Genomic DNA, 22,512 nt, shown 5'->3' on the forward strand with positions numbered 1-22,512 from the left:
GTGAAATACTGGTGTTCTGTAGCAGTCACCGCAACACTTTATTTCATATGTTTTTAGACAGAATAGTTCAGATTCAGGTATTTTGATAAAAGAGGTGAAACATTTTCTTCTTTTCTTTGTCTTATTTGATCAGTTTTCGTTTGACTAAACTAATAATTTTAAAAATAATGTTATACATTAATGTAAGCTTGTAAAACAGTAGAAAAAATTGTGCTGTTTCACACAAATCCTAATATACTCTATGATACTTTTCCGCTGTGCATGGTCCATATTTTCATTGAGTTTTATTTTTAAACATGCATGCTTGGTAATATTAAAATGATTCTAAGATTACAAGAAGAGTCTTCTTTTTAATGGATTTTGGCACTGAAGAAATCTGAGATCAAGTTTGGCACTGAAGAAATCTTAGATCAAATTTGGCACTGAAGAAATTTTAGATCAAATTTGGAGAAGCTGTGTGATGTCACTGGAGTTCTGTTGCAGGGTCACTTCAACCTTTTCATGATATAAATAAATAAATTGCACTCATCATTTGATGCAGAATTTTTATTGCTCTTTAAGCTGTCAGTCCCTGACCTTTGAAGTCTTGCATGTCTGTATGTGTGAATGGCATTTTTCATTAAAAAAAACAGGTAACAGTAAGTCTTTAAAGCAAGTAGCTGAAATTGTATTTTAATTTAGTGTTTAAAAACTTGTTTTGCCTTCTGCTCCCTCCTCTGTGTTTACCAAAACAGAATATCAATAGGTTCTGTATTTTCAGTGTTTTGAATATACATTTACCTATTTCTGTCATCCAAAGCTTACTGAGCTAGTCAAGAGGTCTGTCCAAACAGAGTGCTGTCTTTTGGAAAGCATCGTATTCATTACTATTATTAGTATTATAAAACCAAAGATTTATTACTAGTAGCAGATTATAACCCTTATTTCCAGAAGAAAGATAATATGTCCTTGGCAAATGATTAGTATGCAGTAAAAGTTCAGAGTCTGCTGCTTGGGACAAACTGGAATCATAACCTGAAATTCTGAAACACTATATCTCAGTTTAAGAAGCTCATTTGGATTTAATGCAGATATAGAAACAGAGCCATGCTCTCAGAGGTCAAGAATTGTAGTCCATATCTGAAGGCAGGATAAAGGAGTTTAGCCAGACTCCCTAAGAGTTTCCCAGATGCTCCACAACATCAGTTTCTGAAGTAAGTCTGTGCATGTTTTTCTGTAATATCACACCTTTTCTCTTTATTGTAGATTAGAAGTATTCAGAGAAAGGCTGTGTACGTAAATGGGCAGTTGTAAGCTTTACATGTTATCGTGCATGCATCATACCACTTTTTCCACAGTATCTGAAGCTGCTGCATTATGTTAATCATTCTAATCTGATAAGTGTTTAAATGTGAATTGAACTGTATTTCAGACGCTTTTTCTAAATGTTTATATTTGGCTTTAATGTTATGTGTTTACGTTATAAATATAGTGGTTTCCAATTAGAATATATATTGTGTGTAAACTTTTTAGGTTTTTTAAGTAAGATTGCCTGCGACTACAAGTCTTCTCAAGTTTTATGTGCATAGGTTATATTAAAATACAGTTGTTTAGATAACACAATTAATCACACTGAAGTGTCCTACTGATGACTTTCTGTGTTTCAAATATCAGTCTTAATGGTCAGATACATGAGAGTCTTAAACTGCACTCCATAGCTGAGATCCTTCAGCTCTGAGCATGAACACTTGCTTTATTTTTAGAGCCACACATTTTTTTTAAACGTGGCTATGCTACTGTTCCTTTAAACTTATCGTGTTTGTCGGCTGTCTGCTGTTCTCCTTGGATATTTGTTCGGTGAGATGCGATATTGTAATGAACAGCTGAAATGATGTTTAACTTAAACATCTAAGTTAAGTATCAGAATTTCAGGTAGAAATTTAGACAGATAATTGTGTTTTCTTGTTCTATCTTTACATCTCTTTGCTGCCGTGACTTGTCTTGCTGCACCTCTCGAGATAAGTGCTGTCCTATTGCTTATCAGAATACATTCTAGGTCTGAATAACATGCGTAGATGATTCGTTTAAGCTGCAGAAGTTACACAGATTGTGTAGATTTTTTTTTAGTGGTGTTTAGTTGAAGTGATTGTAATGGCCATGTCAAAAGCTTTTTCTTTTGGTCCACATTACCACATATGTTTTGAATCAGTGCCTTATTAGAAGATCCAAATAAGGCCACGTTTTATCAGGCAGATTTTAATTTAAAATCTCATGGAATGTCATGAAATCTTGTACCTTAACAAGTTTCTCATAGATCTTCTACCATATTTAACAATGGGGATGAGGCTCCTTTGCGTATAACCATCTTTCATTTTATGCCAAGCCCATTTTGAATATATCTTGGCAAAAAGATATATTTTCTGACTTGACGTGGTTACAGTAAACAGCTAAGGGCTTCTTTACATAGTTCGCTGAGGATCTGAGAATGAAGGTAATTGATGCCATCAAAGCAGTGCAAAGCTGTGAAAATATTTCAAAGCATTTCTTGCTCACAATTTTCTCTGCTACTGTCTTCTGAAACTTTGATCCTTGGAGAATTTGTTTTCTCTCTACTTTTATCCACTGTGTACTAGACTTGCGTCTTTTTGTTTTGTACTAATTGTTGCCCTGCAAGCGAATATAGAGATGAGCTTTTTTTTAATGCCATTATTATTATAAAATTCAAATGATGAAAAAGAAGTGAATAAATTATGAAAATCAACTCATGTTTTGTCATTTGTGTATTCTCTAATCATTTTAATTTAAATCAAAATAGTTCTGTTATTTCTCACTGTTGAAATCCATAGAATTCTTCAGTCTTCTTCCGAAGCTGAGAATCCATCTTCTCAGTCAGAGTTGCAATTTAGGTTGGTATTTAAGGGGTATTTAAGTAGTTTGCCCTAAAACACATAGAAATATTATTAGTAACAGAGTGTATTGCTGATTATTAAAAGTGATCATTTAAAAGAACTGTGATTTATGCCAACAGCAGCTCATGTGTTTCTAAGACTTTCCGTGTTTGTTTGAATAAGAAGACTTTACCTTTTCAGCATCTCGGCTCCTGGCTCTCAGCTTGTTGACCTGAGACTCAGCAATGTCAGCACGCTCCTGAGCTTCCTCCAGCTCATGCTGCACCTTCTTGAACCTGGACAGGTGAGTGTTTGCCTGCTCCTCCTATGAGAATGAAGTCAAGTCAGATGGTTTAATGTTGTTTTTATGAGTGAAACATGTTCATCTGCATGGTCTCGTCATTATATTGCACTGCATGTACAATGCAAGACACGTAATGGCACACTTACAGCTTCCTCAGCCTGTCTCTTGTAGGCCTTCACTTTGAGCTGCAGCTTGTCCACCAGATCCTGCAGTCTGTTTACATTGTTCTTGTCTTCTTCAGTCTGCAAAGGTTCTGTTGTAGGGTTTGCTTGGTCTAGTAGATATAGTTTTTATAGTGTGTATGTTACTCAGTTAGTTCTTTACCTGGTAGGTGAGTTCTTTCACTCTCCTCTCATATTTGCGAACTCCTTTCACAGCATCAGCGCCGCGTCTCTGCTCACCTTCAACCTCAGCCTCCAGCTCACGCACCTAGAGCACAATGTTTTATGTGTCAAATTTAAACAAAATAATGTATTCTTTTCTATTTCCACTGGATAAAGAGTGCGGCATACCCTAGACTCCAGTTTCTGAAGCTGTTTCTTTCCACCCTTCATGGCAAGGTTCTCAGCCTCATCCAGGCGATGCTGTAGATCTTTGACCAGTAACCTCAAGGTTCTTCTTCATCCTCTCCAGGTGAGCACTGGTGTCTTGTTCTTTCTTCAGCTCCTCTGCCATCATGGCAGCCTATAATATAAACCATGAAATCACTTTCCTTTTTTCCGTTTTAGAAGACACATGTAAAATCTGTGCAGTTAAACACTCACATCAGTGATAGCCTTCTTGGCCTTCTCTTCAGCATTTCTCACCTCCTGAACTGTATCATCCACCTCACCTTGAATCTGCACCAGATCAGCCTCAAGCTTCTTCTTGGTGTTGATTAGACTGGTATTCTGTTAAAAGGAATTACAGTCAAGCCCATAAGGTGATTTAGCAAGGAAGTTGAAAGGAACAGCAAACTTATGAGCTGGTAGAACATACCTGAGAGTGCAGTAATGCCACACGCTCACTGGCATCAACCAGCTCTTGTTCAGCCAATTTGCGGCCTCTCTCTGTCTGCTCCAGTGCAGCTCTCAGCTCCTCAATCTCTGCCAGCATCAGGTTATTCCTGCGCTCCACCATGGCAACCTGCTCCTTCATTTCTTCCTGTCCTCTTATTGCCTCATCAAGGTGAAGTTGGGCATCCTTTTGGATAATGAATTACAGTTATTCAGTGTCTCAGTGACTTGGATTAGGATGTTAGAAAGGAAGTATAAACTGAAGTGAGAAAATACCTTGAGCTGTCCTTGAACATTTCTGAGCTGCTTCTGTGCCTCAGCAGCCTGACGGATTGCATGGCTCATCTGAATCTCCATCTCATTGAGATCTCCTTCCATTTTCTTCTTGACTCTCAGAGCATCATTTCTGCTCCTGATCTCAGAGTCCAGAGTGCTCTGCATGGACTCGATCACCCTCTGACTGTTCCTCTTAATCTGCTCCATCTCTTCATCCTTCTCAGCAAGCTTCCTGTCAATCTCACTCTTTACCTGGTTGAGCTCGAGTTGGATACGAAGAATCTTGGATTCTTCATGTTCAAGTGTGCCCTGAAAAATAACGTTAAATATTAAACTGTTTCCTGCAAACCAGTTATACCTTTACATTTACTTACGTCACGTGTCGTGTTACCTCGGCTTCTTCAAGAGCTGTCTGGATTTCTGATTTCTCAGTCTCCACTGTTTTCTTTGCCTTCTCCAGTTCATGGATGGTCTTTCCAGTCTCACCAATCTGTTCAGTCAGGTCAGAAATCTCTGAAATGAGAAATGAGAGTAGTAATTGCTTTTTGTTTGTCTTAATTTATTGTTTAAAAATATTTCTATTAACATTTGTATGTGCCTGTTAATTTCTAAGTCACATACGCTGCAGATTCTTGTTCTCTCTCTTCAGGGTCTCCAGCTGGTCAAGAGCTTCCTCATATGAGTTCTTCATCTTAAAGAGTTCAGTGCCGAGAGAGCGAGCCTCTTTCTGAGCTCCCTCCAGCTCAGCCTGACCTTCTTCATACTTCTGCTTCCATTCTGCCAAAACCTAGAAGGTAAAATTGTCTGCTCCAGTGCAGCTCTCAGCTCCGTAGTTTTTTCATCCTTTCTTCCTAGTATCGACTTCCATAGTATCCACTGCGCAACTATCCTGCGTTTCCCTCAGCAAATGCACAATTCTAGTTTTGGTTATTTTTGCAGTTTTTTTGCCATTTAACTAGTCCTGGAGTTTTCGAGTTATCGACACCGTTCCAACTCCAGATCATCCAGCCTGATTGTGTGATGTGTGCTTGTATACAGCTTTTTGATCGGATGTACGGATCCGAACAGCGGCCCAAAATGTCGGAATTTTGGCACCAAGATAGCGCTAAATATTTAAGGTGGAACTTCAATTATAGGTGGACCTAGCATAACAATACATTTAAGGTGGAACTTCAATTATCATTATCATCATCACTGACCGCCCCTCCCATTGATCCACCACCAATGGGAGGGGCAGTAGTAGGGGTTCGGTGCATTGTGGATCGGGCGGTGTCTGAAGGCGTGGGCCTTGGCGTTCTGATCCTCGGTTGCTGAAACTGGCTTTTGGAACTTGGAACGTTAACTCACTGGTGGGGAAAGAGCCTGAGTTGGTGCGCGAGGTTGAGAGATACCAGCTAGATATAGTTGGGCTCACCTCAACACACAGCTTGGGCTCTGGGTCCAATCTCCTTGAGAGGGGCTGGGCTTTATTCTTTTCTGGAGTTGCCCATGGTGAGAGGCGGCGGGGAGGTGTGGGCTTTCTCATAGCCCCTCGACTCGGTGCCTGTATGTTGGGGTTTTCTCCGGTGGACGAGAGGGTAGCTTCCCTACGCGCTTCCCTACGCCTTCGGGTTGGGGAACGGGTCCTGACTGCTGTCTGTGCTTATGCACCGAACAGCAGTTCAGAGTACCCAGCCTTCTTAGAGTCCTTGGGAAGGGTGCTTGAAAGTGCTCCTCCTGGAGACTCTTTTGTCCTACTGGGGGATTCAACGCTCACGTGGGCAACGACAGTGAGACCTGGAGGGGTGTGATTGGGAGGATTGGCCTCTCTGATCTGAACCCGAGTGGTGTTCAGTTTTTGGACTTCTGTGCAAACCACACTTTGTCCATCATGAACACCATGTTTGAACACAAGGATGTCCATAAGTGCACGTGGCACCAGGACACCCTAGGCCGCAGTTTAATGATTGACTTTGTAGTCGTGTCATCGGACTTGCGGCCATGTGTTTTGGACACTCGGGTAAAGAGAGGAGCTGAGCTGTCAACTGATCACCACCTGGTGGTGAGTTGGATCAGGTGGTGGGGGAAGATGCCGGTCAGATCAGGCAAGCCCAATCGTATTGTGAGGGTTTGCTGGGAATGTCTGGCAGAAGAACCTGTCAGATTGACCTTCAACTCACACCTCCGTCAGAACTTTGACCAGATATCGGGGGAGGTGAGGGACATAGGCTCAGAACGGGCCATGTTCCGCTCCTCCATTATTGAAGTGGCTGACTGTAGCTGTGGCCGCAAGGTAGTTGGTGCCTGTCGGGGCAGTAATCCTCGAACCCGGTGGTGGACACCTCAGATGAGAGACGCCATCAAGCTGAAGAAGGAGTCCTACAAGGCATGGTTGGCCTGTAGGACACCAGAGGCAGCTGGCAGGTATCGACAGGCCAAGCGATCTGCGGCTTCAGTAGTCGCCAAGGCAAAAACCCGTGTATGGGAGGAGTTTGGTGAGGCCTTGGAAAGTGACTTTAAGTCAGCTCCGAAAAGATTCTGGCAAACCGTCAGGTGACTCAGAAGGGGAAAGCAGTGTGCCACTAGCACTGTATATAGTGGAGATGGTGTGCTGCTGACTTCGACTGAAGACGTCATTGGGCGGTGGAATGAATACTTTGAGGACCTTCTCAATCCCACCGACACATTCTCCAGTGAGGAGGCTGAGTCTGGGGACGTGGGAATAGGCTTGTCCATTACTGAGGCCGAAGTCGCTAAGGTAGTTAAGAAGCTCCTTGGTGGCAAGGCTCCAGGGGTGAATGAGATCCGCCCTGAGTTCCTCAAGGCTCTGGATGTTGTGGGGCTGTCTGGGCTGACACGCCTTTTCAACATTGTGTGGACATCGGGGGCGGTGCCACTGGATTGGCAGACTGGAGTGGTGGTGCCTCTTTTTAAAAAAGGGGACCGGAGGGTGTGTTCCAACTAATCACACTCCTCAGCCTCCCTGGTAAGGTCCATGCAGGGGTACTGGAGAAGAGAGTCCGGCTTATAGTCAAACCTCGGATCCAGGAGGAGCAGTGCGGGTTCCGCCCTGGTCGTGGAACACTGGACCAACTCTTCACCCTCTCCAGGATTCTGGAGGGTTCATGGGAGTTTGCCCAACCAGTCCACATGTGCTTTGTGGATCTGGAGAATGCATTCGACTGTGTTCCCCGGTGTATTCTGTGGGAGGTGCTTCGGGAGTACGGGGTACATGGCTCTTTGCTACGAGCCATTCAGGCCCTGTTCAAACAAAGCTGGAGTTAGGTTTGCATAGCAAGCAGTAAGTCAGACTCGTTCCCAGTGAAAGTTGGACTCCATTAGGGCTGCCCTTTGTCACCGATTCTATTCATAATTTTTATGGATAGAATTTCTAGGCGCAATCAGGGGATGGAGGGTGTCCGGTTTGGTGACCTCAGGGTTACATCGCTGCTGTTTGCAGATGATGTGGTCCTATTGGGGACATCAGGCCGCGAACTTCAGCTTTCGCTGGATCGGTTTGCAGCCGAGTGTGAAGCGGCCGGGATGAGAATCAGTACCTCTAAATCCGAGACCATGGTTCTCAGGTGGAAAAGGGTGGAGAGCCCTCTCTGGGTCGGGGATAGGCTCTTGCCTCAAGTGGAGGAGTTCAAGTAGCTTGGGGTCTTGTTCACGAGTGATCTACAAGGGAGCGGGAGATTGACAGGCGGATTGGTGCTGGGTCAGCAGTGATACGGGCTCTTTACCGGTCTGTTGTCTTAAAGAAAGAGCTGAGCCATAAGGCAAGGCTCTCGATTTACCGGTCAATCTACATTCCCACCCTCACCTATGGTCATGAGCTTTGGGTAATGACCGAAAGAATAAGATCGCGAAAACAAGCGGCCGAAATGAGTTTCCTCCGCAGGGTGTCTAGACTCTCCCTTAGGGTGAGAAGCTCAGTCATCCGGGAGGGACTCGGAGTAGAGCCGCTGCGTCTTCACGTCGAGAGGAGCCAGCTGAGGTGGTTCGGGCATCTGGTTTGGATGCCTCCTGGACGCCTCCCTCGGGAGGTGTCACAGGCAAGTCCACCTGGGAGAAGACTCCGGGGAAGACCCAGGACACGCTTCCGTGACTATATCGCCCAGCTAGCCTGGGAGCGCCTCAGAATCCCCCTTGGCGAGCTAGTGGAAGTGGCTGGGGAAAGGGAGGTCTGGGCCTCATTGCTTAGGATGCTGCCCCCGCGACCCGAACCCTGGAGAAACGGAAGATAATGGATGGATGGATGGATGGATCATCGCTGACCGCTAGTCCAGACAGGGTCGCGGTAGCAGTTGGGAGAGCAGAGAATCCCAGCTGACCCTGTCCCCCGCAACTTCCTCCAGCTCATTCCCGGGGACCCCAAGCCACTCCCAGGCCTACTTGGAGACATAATCGCTCCAGCGGGTCCTAGGACGACCCCGGGGTCTTGTCCCGGTAGGCCGTGCCTGGAACACCCCCACCGGGGCGTCCAGGGGGCATCCGGATCAGATGCCCGAACCACCTCAGCTGGCTCCTCTCAATGCGGAGGAGTAGCGGCTCTACTCTGAGCTCCTCCCAGATGATCGAGCTCCTCACTCTATCGCATAGCGTGTAGCCCGCCACCCGACGAAGAAAGCTCATTTCTGCCGCTTGTATTCGCGATCTCGTTCTTTCAGTCATTACCCACAGCTCATGACCATAGGTGAGGGTTGGGATGTAGATCGACCGGTTAACAGAGAGCTTCGCCTTTTGGATCAACTCCCTCTTCACCACTACAGTCCGGTACAGTGACCGCATTACTGCTGCTGCCCGTCCCAGCCTTCGGCCGATCTCATGATCCCTCTTCCCATCACTCATGAACAAGACCCCAAGATACTTAAACTCCTCCACCTGGGGCAGGTCCTTTCCCCTTACCTGGAGTGGGCATGCCATCCAGCCATGACAGCCCCACAATATCCAGAGCCGTAAGCATTTCTGGGCGAATCTCATCCGCCCCCAGTGCCTTGCCACTGAGGAGCTTACCAACTTCCTCAGTGACCTCCAGCAGGGAAATGGAACTTGACACCCCAGAAGCCTCTGGCCCTAAATTCTGGCACAGAATTTAGAATAGAACTCTCTTTAAGCTAGCACTAAATTTAAGGTGGAGCTTCAATTAACATAGCACAAAATTAAAGGAGGCAAAGAATTTAAGGTAGAACTTTAATTAATGTAGCAATGAAATTAAGGTGGCACAGACCTTACGGTGGAATTTGAAATAACGTAGTGCTAAATTTAAGGTGGCACAGTATTTAAGTTGGAACTTTTTGTGAGGTTGTAGAGAAGTTAAGGTGGAAAATTTAAGAGGAAATTTCAGTTAACATAGCACAGAATTAGAGTACGCACAGTATTTAAGGTGGAACTGCAATTTTCATAGCAATAAATTAAGGTGGCACAGAACTTGAGGTGGAACTTTGTTTAAGGTGGCACAGAATTGAGTCCCTTTGCCCAACAACCACCAATGTACATGTTCTCATTCAGCGCATGTCCACAAGATAAAATCCACTTTGCTGACCTGCACTCTTCCTTGTATCGATTTCCATATCCGCTGCTCAACTATCCTGCGTTTCCTTGGGGAAAGGCACATTTCTAGTTATTACTTGTTATTAATAGAGTAAAAGTCAGTATTTGTACGCAGTAACTCCATAGTCTCCATTTCTCTGATGTCATCTTTCCACAAATTTCAGAGGCTGTTTCAGTTACGGTTTGTTTTACAGATAACAATACATGAACTGAAGCCTGACAGTAGTTTTCATTTTAATTCTTTTTAATGCTCCATTGCAAGTGCTCAAGGTGTTTAAGAAATGTGAAATGACACTATACTGACTATACTTTTACCAGCTTACAATCTTTGCTGTTTTCTTTTTGGTACTGAAGATAAGTTTGCATTGTGGGTCAAGTATTTCTGTGAACAGTTGAAAGAGGGATAGTACTAGAACAAGTGTAGCCCAGGAACGTTACTACTAGAGTCCCTGTTTGACAAAATAAAAAAAGACAAACACTTGATTGTTTCTTTCAGTTTTATTGAACTAAAGTTTGCATGGACATTAAACAAGAAATACATATTTTATTATTGCTTGTTAGTGTCCCTTGTGGTCTTCACCCTTTATTCTGCCACTTCCTTGCCCTAAAACACATAGACATATTATTAGTAACAGAGTGTATTGCTGATTATTAAAAGTGATCATTTAAAAGAACTGTGATTTATGCCAACAGAAGCTCATGTGTTTCTAAGACTTTCCGTGTTTGTTTGAATAAGTAGACTTTACCTTTCCAGCATCTCGGCTCCTGGCTCTCAGCTTGTTGACCTGAGACTCAGCAATGTCAGCACGCTCCTGAGCTTCCTCCAGCTCATGCTGCACCTTCCTGAACCTGGACAGGTGAGTGTTTGCCTGCTCCTCCTGTGAGAATGAAGTCAAGTCAGATGGTTTAATGTTGTTTTTATGAGTGAAACATGTTCATCTGCATGGTCTTGTCACTCATTATATTGCACTGCATGTACAATGCAAGACACGTAATGGCACACTTACAGCTTCCTCAGCCTGTCTCTTGTAGGACTTCACTTTGAGCTGCAGCTTGTCCACCAGATCCTGCAGTCTGTTTACATTCTTCTTGTCTTCTTCAGTCTGCAAAGGTTCTGTTGTAGGGTTTGCTTGGTCTAGTAGATATTGTTTTTATAGTGTGTATGTTACTCAGTTAGTTCTTTACCTGGTAGGTGAGTTCTTTCACTCTCCTCTCATATTTGCGAACTCCTTTAACAGCATCAGCGCCGCGTCTCTGCTCACCTTCAACCTCAGCCTCCAGCTCACGCACCTAGAATACAATGTTTTATGTGTCAAATTTAAACAAAATAATATATTCTTTTCTATTTCCACTGGATAAAGAGTGCGGCACACCCTAGACTCCAGTTTCTGAAGCTGTTTCTTTCCACCCTTCATGGCAAGGCTCTCAGCCTCATCCAGGCGATGCTGTAGATCTTTGACTGTAACCTCAAGGTTCTTCTTCATCCTCTCCAGGTGAGCACTGGTGTCTTGTTCTTTCTTCAGCTCCTCTGCCATCATGGCAGCCTATAATAAAAGCCATGAAATAAATTTCCTTTTTTCCGTTATAGAAGACACATGCAAAATCTGTGCAGTTAAACACTCACATCAGTGATAGCCTTCTTGGCCTTCTCTTCAGCATTTCTCGCCTCCTGAACTGTATCATCCACCTCACCTTGAATCTGCACCAGATCAGCCTCAAGCTTCTTCTTGGTGTTGATTAGACTGGTATTCTGTTAAAATGAACAACAGTCAAGCCCTTAAGGTGATTTGGCAAGGAAGCTGAAAGGAACAGCAAACTTATGAGCTGGTAGAACATACCTGAGAGTGCAGTAATGCCACACGCTCACTGACATCAACCAGCTCTTGTTCAGCCACTTTGCGGCCTCTCTCTGTCTGCTCCAGTGCAGCTCTCAGCTCCTCAATCTCTGCCAGCATCAGGTTATTCCTGCGCTCCACCATGGCAAACTGCTCCTTCATTTCTTCCTGTCCTCTTATAGCCTCATCAAGGTGCAGTTGGGCATCCTTTTGCAAAATTAATTACTGTTATTCAGTGTCTAGGTGACTAGGATTAGGATGTTAGAAAGGAAGTATAAATTGAAGTGAGAAAATACCTTGAGCTGTCCTTGAACATTTCTGAGCTGCTTCTGTGCCTCAGCAGCCTGACGGTTTGCATGGCTCAGCTGAATCTCCATCTCATTGAGATCTCCTTCCATTTTCTTCTTGACTCTCAGAGCATCATTTCTGCTCCTGATCTCAGAGTCCAGAGTGCTCTGCATGGACTCGATCACCCTCTGACTGTTCCTCTTGATCTGCTCCATCTCCTCATCCTTCTCAGCAAGCTTCCTGTCAATCTCACTCTTTACTTGGGTGAGCTCAAGCTGGATACGAAGAATCTTGGATTCTTCATGTTCAAGTGTGCCCTGAAAAATAACATTAAATATTAAACCGTTTCTTGCAAACCAGTTATACCTGTACATTTACTTACGTCACGTATCGTGTTACCTCGGCTTCTTCAAGAGCTGTCTGGATTTCTGATTTCTCAGTCTCCACTGTTTTCTTTGCCTTCTCCAGTTCATGGATGGTCTTTCCAGTCTCACCAATCTGTTCAGTCAGGTCAGAAATCTCCTCTGAAATGAGAAATGAGAGTAGTAATTGCTTTTTGTTTGTCTTAATTTATTGTTTAAAAATATTTCTATTAACATTTGTATGTGCCTGTTAATTTCTAAGTCACATACGCTGCAGATTCTTGTTCTCTCTCTTCAGGGTCTCCAGCTGGTCAAGAGCTTCCTCATATGAGTTCTTCATCTTAAAGAGTTCAGTGCCGAGAGAGCGAGCCTCTTTCTGAGCTCCCTCCAGCTCAGCCTGACCTTCTTCATACTTCTGCTTCCATTCTGCCAAAACCTAGAAGGTAAAATTGTCTGCTCCAGTGCAGCTCTCAGCTCCGTAGTTTTTTCATCCTTTCTTCCTAGTATCGACTTCCATAGTATCCACTGCGCAACTATCCTGCGTTTCCCTCAGCAAATGCACATTTCTAGTTTTGGTTATTTTTGCAGTTTTTTTGCCATTTAACTAGTCCTGGAGTTTTCGAGTTATCGACACCGTTCCAACTCCAGATCATCCAGCCTGATTGTGTGATGTGTGCTTGTATACAGCTTTTTGATCGGATGTACGGATCCGAACAGCGGCCCAAAATGTCGGAATTTTGGCACCAAGATAGCGCTAAATATTTAAGGTGGAACTTCAATTATAGGTGGACCTAGCATAACAATACATTTAAGGTGGAACTTCAATTATCATTATCATCATCACTGACCGCCCCTCCCATTGATCCACCACCAATGGGAGGGGCAGTAGTAGGGGTTCGGTGCATTGTGGATCGGGCGGTGTCTGAAGGCGTGGGCCTTGGCGTTCTGATCCTCGGTTGCTGAAACTGGCTTTTGGAACTTGGAACGTTAACTCACTGGTGGGGAAAGAGCCTGAGTTGGTGCGCGAGGTTGAGAGATACCAGCTAGATATAGTCGGGCTCACCTCAACACACAGCTTGGGCTCTGGGTCCAATCTCCTTGAGAGGGGCTGGGCTTTATTCTTTTCTGGAGTTGCCCATGGTGAGAGGCGGCGGGGAGGTGTGGGCTTTCTCATAGCCCCTCGACTCGGTGCCTGTATGTTGGGGTTTTCTCCGGTGGACGAGAGGGTAGCTTCCCTACGCGCTTCCCTACGCCTTCGGGTTGGGGAACGGGTCCTGACTGCTGTCTGTGCTTATGCACCGAACAGCAGTTCAGAGTACCCAGCCTTCTTAGAGTCCTTGGGAAGGGTGCTTGAAAGTGCTCCTCCTGGAGACTCTTTTGTCCTACTGGGGGATTCAACGCTCACGTGGGCAACGACAGTGAGACCTGGAGGGGTGTGATTGGGAGGATTGGCCTCTCTGATCTGAACCCAATTGGTGTTCAGTTTTTGGACTTCTGTGCAAACCACACTTTGTCCATCATGAACACCATGTTTGAACACAAGGATGTCCATAAGTGCACGTGGCACCAGGACACCCTAGGCCGCAGTTTAATGATTGACTTTGTAGTCGTGTCATCGGACTTGCGGCCATGTGTTTTGGACACTCGGGTAAAGAGAGGAGCTGAGCTGTCAACTGATCACCACCTGGTGGTGAGTTGGATCAGGTGGTGGGGGAAGATGCCGGTCAGATCAGGCAAGCCCAATCGTATTGTGAGGGTTTGCTGGGAATGTCTGGCAGAAGAACCTGTCAGATTGACCTTCAACTCACACCTCCGTCAGAACTTTGACCAGATATCGGGGGAGGTGAGGGACATAGGCTCAGAACGGGCCATGTTCCGCTCCTCCATTATTGAAGTGGCTGACTGTAGCTGTGGCCGCAAGGTAGTTGGTGCCTGTCGGGGCAGTAATCCTCGAACCCGGTGGTGGACACCTCAGATGAGAGACGCCATCAAGCTGAAGAAGGAGTCCTACAAGGCATGGTTGGCCTGTAGGACACCAGAGGCAGCTGGCAGGTATCGACAGGCCAAGCGATCTGCGGCTTCAGTAGTCGCCAAGGCAAAAACCCGTGTATGGGAGGAGTATGGTGAGGCCTTGGAAAGTGACTTTAAGTCAGCTCCGAAAAGATTCTGGCAAACCGTCAGGTGACTCAGAAGGGGAAAGCAGTGTGCCACTAGCACTGTATATAGTGGAGATGGTGTGCTGCTGACTTCGACTGAAGACGTCATTGGGCGGTGGAATGAATACTTTGAGGACCTTCTCAATCCCACCGACACATTCTCCAGTGAGGAGGCTGAGTCTGGGGACGTGGGAATAGGCTTGTCCATTACTGAGGCCGAAGTCGCTAAGGTAGTTAAGAAGCTCCTTGGTGGCAAGGCTCCAGGGGTGAATGAGATCCGCCCTGAGTTCCTCAAGGCTCTGGATGTTGTGGGGCTGTCTGGGCTGACACGCCTTTTCAACATTGTGTGGACATCGGGGGCGGTGCCACTGGATTGGCAGACTGGAGTGGTGGTGCCTCTTTTTAAAAAAGGGGACCGGAGGGTGTGTTCCAACTAATCACACTCCTCAGCCTCCCTGGTAAGGTCCATGCAGGGGTACTGGAGAAGAGAGTCCGGCTTATAGTCAAACCTCGGATCCAGGAGGAGCAGTGCGGGTTCCGCCCTGGTCGTGGAACACTGGACCAACTCTTCACCCTCTCCAGGATTCTGGAGGGTTCATGGGAGTTTGCCCAACCAGTCCACATGTGCTTTGTGGATCTGGAGAATGCATTCGACTGTGTTCCCCGGTGTATTCTGTGGGAGGTGCTTCGGGAGTACGGGGTACATGGCTCTTTGCTACGAGCCATTCAGGCCCTGTACAAACAAAGCTGGAGTTAGGTTTGCATAGCCAGCAGTAAGTCAGACTCGTTCCCAGTGAGAGTTGGACTCCATTAGGGCTGCCCTTTGTCACCGATTCTATTCATAATTTTTATGGATAGAATTTCTAGGCGCAGTCAGGGGATGGAGGGTGTCCGGTTTGGTGACCTCAGGGTTACATCGCTGCTGTTTGCAGATGATGTGGTCCTATTGGGGACATCAGGCCGCGAACTTCAGCTTTCGCTGGATCGGTTTGCAGCCGAGTGTGAAGCGGCCGGGATGAGAATCAGTACCTCTAAATCCGAGACCATGGTTCTCAGGTGGAAAAGGGTGGAGAGCCCTCTCTGGGTCGGGGATAGGCTCTTGCCTCAAGTGGAGGAGTTCAAGTAGCTTGGGGTCTTGTTCACGAGTGATCTACAAGGGAGCGGGAGATTGACAGGCGGATTGGTGCTGGGTCAGCAGTGATACGGGCTCTTTACCGGTCTGTTGTCTTAAAGAAAGAGCTGAGCCATAAGGCAAGGCTCTCGATTTACCGGTCAATCTACATTCCCACCCTCACCTATGGTCATGAGCTTTGGGTAATGACCGAAAGAATAAGATCGCGAATACAAGCGGCCGAAATGAGTTTCCTCCGCAGGGTGTCTAGACTCTCCCTTAGGGTGAGAAGCTCAGTCATCCGGGAGGGACTCGGAGTAGAGCCGCTGCGTCTTCACGTCGAGAGGAGCCAGCTGATCTGGTTTGGATGCCTCCTGGACGCCTCCCTCGGGAGGTGTCACAGGCAAGTCCACCTGGGAGAAGACTCCGGGGAAGACCCAGGACACGCTTCCGTGACTATATCGCCCAGCTAGCCTGGGAGCGCCTCAGAATCCCCCTTGGCGAGCTAGTGGAAGTGGCTGGGGAAAGGGAGGTCTGGGCCTCATTGCTTAGGATGCTGCCCCCGCGACCCGAACCCTGGAGAAATGGAAGATAATGGATGGATGGATGGATGGATCATCGCTGACCGCTAGTCCAGACAGGGTCGCGGTAGCAGTTGGGAGAGCAGAGAATCCCAGCTGACCCTGTCCCCCGCAACTTCCTCCAGCTCATTCCCGGGGACCCCAAGCCGCTCCCAGGCCTACTTGGAGACATAATCGCTCCAGCGGGTCCTAGGACGACCCCGGGGTCTTGTCCCGGTAGGCCGTGCCTGGAACACCCCCACCGGGGGGTCCAGGGGGCATCCGGATCAGATGCCCGAACCACCTCAGCTGGCTCCTCTCAATGCGGAGGAGTAGTGGCTCTACTCTGAGCTGCTCACTCTATCGCATAGCGTGTAGCCCGCCACCCGACAAAGAAAGCTCATTTCCGCCGCTTGTATCCGCGATCTCGTTCTTTCAGTCATTACCCACAGCTCATGACCATAGGTGAGGGTTGGGATGTAGATCGACCGGTTAACAGAGAGCTTCGCCTTTTGGATCAACTCCCTCTTCACCACTACAGTCCGGTACAGTGACCGCATTACTGCTGCTGCCCGTCCCAGCCTTCGGCCGATCTCATGATCCCTCTTCCCATCACTCATGAACAAGACCCCAAGATACTTAAACTCCTCCACCTGGGGCAGGTCCTTTCCCCTTACCTGGAGTGGGCATGCCATCCAGCCATGACAGCCCCACAATATCCAGAGCCGTAAGCATTTCTGGGCGAATCTCATCCGCCCCCAGTGCCTTGCCACTGAGGAGCTTACCAACTTCCTCAGTGACCTCCAGCAGGGAAATGGAACTTGACACCCCAGAAGCCTCTGGCCCTAAATTCTGGCACAGAATTTAGAATAGAACTCTCTTTAAGCTAGCACTAAATTTAAGGTGGAGCTTCAATTAACATAGCACAAAATTAAAGGAGGCAAAGAATTTAAGGTAGAACTTTAATTAATGTAGCAATGAAATTAAGGTGGCACAGACCTTACGGTGGAATTTGAAATAACGTAGTGCTAAATTTAAGGTGGCACAGTATTTAAGTTGGAACTTTTTGTGAGGTTGTAGAGAAGTTAAGGTGGAAAATTTAAGAGGAAATTTCAGTTAACATAGCACAGAATTAGAGTACGCACAGTATTTAAGGTGGAACTGCAATTTTCATAGCAATAAATTAAGGTGGCACAGAACTTGAGGTGGAACTTTGTTTAAGGTGGCACAGAATTGAGTCCCTTTGCCCAACAACCACCAATGTACATGTTCTCATTCAGCGCATGTCCACAAGATAAAATCCACTTTGCTGACCTGCACTCTTCCTTGTATCGATTTCCATATCCGCTGCTCAACTATCCTGCGTTTCCTTGGGGAAAGGCACATTTCTAGTTATTACTTGTTATTAATAGAGTAAAAGTCAGTATTTGTACGCAGTAACTCCATAGTCTCCATTTCTCTGATGTCATCTTTCCACAAATTTCAGAGGCTGTTTCAGTTACGGTTTGTTTTACAGATAACAATACATGAACTGAAGCCTGACAGTAGTTTTCATTTTAATTCTTTTTAATGCTCCATTGCAAGTGCTCAAGGTGTTTAAGAAATGTGAAATGACACTATACTGACTATACTTTTACCAGCTTACAATCTTTGCTGTTTTCTTTTTGGTACTGAAGATAAGTTTGCATTGTGGGTCAAGTATTTCTGTGAACAGTTGAAAGAGGGATAGTACTAGAACAAGTGTAGCCCAGGAACGTTACTACTAGAGTCCCTGTTTGACAAAATAAAAAAAGACAAACACTTGATTGTTTCTTTCAGTTTTATTGAACTAAAGTTTGCATGGACATTAAACAAGAAATACATATTTTATTATTGCTTGTTAGTGTCCCTTGTGGTCTTCACCCTTTATTCTGCCACTTCCTTGCCCTAAAACACATAGACATATTATTAGTAACAGAGTGTATTGCTGATTATTAAAAGTGATCATTTAAAAGAACTGTGATTTATGCCAACAGAAGCTCATGTGTTTCTAAGACTTTCCGTGTTTGTTTGAATAAGTAGACTTTACCTTTCCAGCATCTCGGCTCCTGGCTCTCAGCTTGTTGACCTGAGACTCAGCAATGTCAGCACGCTCCTGAGCTTCCTCCAGCTCATGCTGCACCTTCCTGAACCTGGACAGGTGAGTGTTTGCCTGCTCCTCCTGTGAGAATGAAGTCAAGTCAGATGGTTTAATGTTGTTTTTATGAGTGAAACATGTTCATCTGCATGGTCTTGTCACTCATTATATTGCACTGCATGTACAATGCAAGACACGTAATGGCACACTTACAGCTTCCTCAGCCTGTCTCTTGTAGGACTTCACTTTGAGCTGCAGCTTGTCCACCAGATCCTGCAGTCTGTTTACATTCTTCTTGTCTTCTTCAGTCTGCAAAGGTTCTGTTGTAGGGTTTGCTTGGTCTAGTAGATATTGTTTTTATAGTGTGTATGTTACTCAGTTAGTTCTTTACCTGGTAGGTGAGTTCTTTCACTCTCCTCTCATATTTGCGAACTCCTTTAACAGCATCAGCGCCGCGTCTCTGCTCACCTTCAACCTCAGCCTCCAGCTCACGCACCTAGAATACAATGTTTTATGTGTCAAATTTAAACAAAATAATATATTCTTTTCTATTTCCACTGGATAAAGAGTGCGGCACACCCTAGACTCCAGTTTCTGAAGCTGTTTCTTTCCACCCTTCATGGCAAGGCTCTCAGCCTCATCCAGGCGATGCTGTAGATCTTTGACTGTAACCTCAAGGTTCTTCTTCATCCTCTCCAGGTGAGCACTGGTGTCTTGTTCTTTCTTCAGCTCCTCTGCCATCATGGCAGCCTATAATAAAAGCCATGAAATAAATTTCCTTTTTTCCGTTATAGAAGACACATGCAAAATCTGTGCAGTTAAACACTCACATCAGTGATAGCCTTCTTGGCCTTCTCTTCAGCATTTCTCGCCTCCTGAACTGTATCATCCACCTCACCTTGAATCTGCACCAGATCAGCCTCAAGCTTCTTCTTGGTGTTGATTAGACTGGTATTCTGTTAAAATGAACAACAGTCAAGCCCTTAAGGTGATTTGGCAAGGAAGCTGAAAGGAACAGCAAACTTATGAGCTGGTAGAACATACCTGAGAGTGCAGTAATGCCACACGCTCACTGACATCAACCAGCTCTTGTTCAGCCACTTTGCGGCCTCTCTCTGTCTGCTCCAGTGCAGCTCTCAGCTCCTCAATCTCTGCCAGCATCAGGTTATTCCTGCGCTCCACCATGGCAAACTGCTCCTTCATTTCTTCCTGTCCTCTTATAGCCTCATCAAGGTGCAGTTGGGCATCCTTTTGCAAAATTAATTACTGTTATTCAGTGTCTAGGTGACTAGGATTAGGATGTTAGAAAGGAAGTATAAATTGAAGTGAGAAAATACCTTGAGCTGTCCTTGAACATTTCTGAGCTGCTTCTGTGCCTCAGCAGCCTGACGGTTTGCATGGCTCAGCTGAATCTCCATCTCATTGAGATCTCCTTCCATTTTCTTCTTGACTCTCAGAGCATCATTTCTGCTCCTGATCTCAGAGTCCAGAGTGCTCTGCATGGACTCGATCACCCTCTGACTGTTCCTCTTGATCTGCTCCATCTCCTCATCCTTCTCAGCAAGCTTCTTGTCAATCTCACTCTTTACTTGGGTGAGCTCAAGCTGGATACGAAGAATCTTGGATTCTTCATGTTCAAGTGTGCCCTGAAAAATAACATTAAATATTAAACCGTTTCTTGCAAACCAGTTATACCTGTACATTTACTTACGTCACGTATCGTGTTACCTCGGCTTCTTCAAGAGCTGTCTGGATTTCTGATTTCTCAGTCTCCACTGTTTTCTTTGCCTTCTCCAGTTCATGGATGGTCTTTCCAGTCTCACCAATCTGTTCAGTCAGGTCAGAAATCTCCTCTGAAATGAGAAATGAGAGTAGTAATTGCTTTTTGTTTGTCTTAATTTATTGTTTAAAAATATTTCTATTAACATTTGTATGTGCCTGTTAATTTCTAAGTCACATACGCTGCAGATTCTTGTTCTCTCTCTTCAGGGTCTCCAGCTGGTCAAGAGCTTCCTCATATGAGTTCTTCATCTTAAAGAGTTCAGTGCCGAGAGAGCGAGCCTCTTTCTGAGCTCCCTCCAGCTCAGCCTGACCTTCTTCATACTTCTGCTTCCATTCTGCCAAAACCTAGAAGGTAAAATTGTCTGCTCCAGTGCAGCTCTCAGCTCCGTAGTTTTTTCATCCTTTCTTCCTAGTATCGACTTCCATAGTATCCACTGCGCAACTATCCTGCGTTTCCCTCAGCAAATGCACATTTCTAGTTTTGGTTATTTTTGCAGTTTTTTTGCCATTTAACTAGTCCTGGAGTTTTCGAGTTATCGACACCGTTCCAACTCCAGATCATCCAGCCTGATTGTGTGATGTGTGCTTGTATACAGCTTTTTGATCGGATGTACGGATCCGAACAGCGGCCCAAAATGTCGGAATTTTGGCACCAAGATAGCGCTAAATATTTAAGGTGGAACTTCAATTATAGGTGGACCTAGCATAACAATACATTTAAGGTGGAACTTCAATTATCATTATCATCATCACTGACCGCCCCTCCCATTGATCCACCACCAATGGGAGGGGCAGTAGTAGGGGTTCGGTGCATTGTGGATCGGGCGGTGTCTGAAGGCGTGGGCCTTGGCGTTCTGATCCTCGGTTGCTGAAACTGGCTTTTGGAACTTGGAACGTTAACTCACTGGTGGGGAAAGAGCCTGAGTTGGTGCGCGAGGTTGAGAGATACCAGCTAGATATAGTCGGGCTCACCTCAACACACAGCTTGGGCTCTGGGTCCAATCTCCTTGAGAGGGGCTGGGCTTTATTCTTTTCTGGAGTTGCCCATGGTGAGAGGCGGCGGGGAGGTGTGGGCTTTCTCATAGCCCCTCGACTCGGTGCCTGTATGTTGGGGTTTTCTCCGGTGGACGAGAGGGTAGCTTCCCTACGCGCTTCCCTGCGCCTTCGGGTTGGGGAACGGGTCCTGACTGCTGTCTGTGCTTATGCACCGAACAGCAGTTCAGAGTACCCAGCCTTCTTAGAGTCCTTGGGAAGGGTGCTTGAAAGTGCTCCTCCTGGTGACTCTTTTGTCCTACAGGGGGATTCAACGCTCACGTGGGCAACGACAGTGAGACCTGGAGGGGTGTGATTGGGAGGATTGGCCTCTCTGATCTGAACCCGAGTGGTGTTCAGTTTTTGGACTTCTGTGCAAACCACACTTTGTCCATCATGAACACCATGTTTGAACACAAGGATGTCCATAAGTGCACGTGGCACCAGGACACCCTAGGCCGCAGTTTAATGATTGACTTTGTAGTCGTGTCATCGGACTTGCGGCCATGTGTTTTGGACACTCGGGTAAAGAGAGGAGCTGAGCTGTCAACTGATCACCACCTGGTGGTGAGTTGGATCAGGTGGTGGGGGAAGATGCCGGTCAGATCAGGCAAGCCCAATCGTATTGTGAGGGTTTGCTGGGAATGTCTGGCAGAAGAACCTGTCAGATTGACCTTCAACTCACACCTCCGTCAGAACTTTGACCAGATATCGGGGGAGGTGAGGGACATAGGCTCAGAACGGGCCATGTTCCGCTCCTCCATTATTGAAGTGGCTGACTGTAGCTGTGGCCGCAAGGTAGTTGGTGCCTGTCGGGGCAGTAATCCTCGAACCCGGTGGTGGACACCTCAGATGAGAGACGCCATCAAGCTGAAGAAGGAGTCCTACAAGGCATGGTTGGCCTGTAGGACACCAGAGGCAGCTGGCAGGTATCGACAGGCCAAGCGATCTGCGGCTTCAGTAGTCGCCAAGGCAAAAACCCGTGTATGGGAGGAGTTTGGTGAGGCCTTGGAAAGTGACTTTAAGTCAGCTCCGAAAAGATTCTGGCAAACCGTCAGGTGACTCAGAAGGGGAAAGCAGTGTGCCACTAGCACTGTATATAGTGGAGATGGTGTGCTGCTGACTTCGACTGAAGACGTCATTGGGCGGTGGAATGAATACTTTGAGGACCTTCTCAATCCCACCGACACATTCTCCAGTGAGGAGGCTGAGTCTGGGGACGTGGGAATAGGCTTGTCCATTACTGAGGCCGAAGTCGCTAAGGTAGTTAAGAAGCTCCTTGGTGGCAAGGCTCCA

At 46.1% G+C, this 22,512-nt stretch overlaps 1 protein-coding gene and 2 pseudogenes across 1 annotated transcript; all 3 read right to left on the minus strand.

The window, feature by feature from the left end:
* Nucleotides 1-3,021: 3,021 nt before the first annotated feature.
* On the minus strand, nt 3,022-10,038 carry LOC108416717 (annotated as a pseudogene).
* Nucleotides 10,039-10,453: 415 nt separating this feature from the next.
* On the minus strand, nt 10,454-17,672 carry LOC119261953 (myosin heavy chain, fast skeletal muscle-like). The gene is made up of 11 exons (XM_037532525.1): nt 17,601-17,672; nt 12,730-12,895; nt 12,497-12,621; nt 12,106-12,414; nt 11,813-12,016; nt 11,599-11,724; nt 11,348-11,518; nt 11,160-11,264; nt 10,982-11,077; nt 10,721-10,852; nt 10,454-10,578 (listed from the first exon to the last, which is right to left on the minus strand). The coding sequence occupies exons 1-11, from the start codon at nt 17,670-17,672 to the stop codon at nt 10,558-10,560; spliced, it is 1,527 nt and encodes a 508-aa protein (XP_037388422.1). The 3' UTR covers nt 10,454-10,557.
* A 415-nt stretch (nt 17,673-18,087) lies between these two features.
* On the minus strand, nt 18,088-20,469 carry LOC119261932 (annotated as a pseudogene).
* Between the last annotated feature and the right edge of the window lie 2,043 nt (nt 20,470-22,512).

The sequence above is a fragment of the Pygocentrus nattereri genome, chromosome 21 (genome assembly GCF_015220715.1).
Source record: "Pygocentrus nattereri isolate fPygNat1 chromosome 21, fPygNat1.pri, whole genome shotgun sequence".
NCBI lineage: Eukaryota > Metazoa > Chordata > Actinopteri > Characiformes > Serrasalmidae > Pygocentrus > Pygocentrus nattereri.

What these genes read in the sequence shown, in the direction of transcription:
- LOC119261953 (XM_037532525.1), bottom strand. Translation starts at nt 17,672, where the DNA reads ATGTGCCTTTCCCCAAGGAAACGCAGGATAGTTGAGCAGCGGATATGG. An exon ending in ATGTTCAAGGACAGCTCAAG is followed by an intron (nt 12,017 to 12,105) that starts GTATTTTCTCAC and finishes ATTTTGCAAAAG; the next exon opens with GATGCCCAACTGCACCTTGA. An exon ending in TGGCATTACTGCACTCTCAG is followed by an intron (nt 11,725 to 11,812) that starts GTATGTTCTACC and finishes TCATTTTAACAG; the next exon opens with AATACCAGTCTAATCAACAC.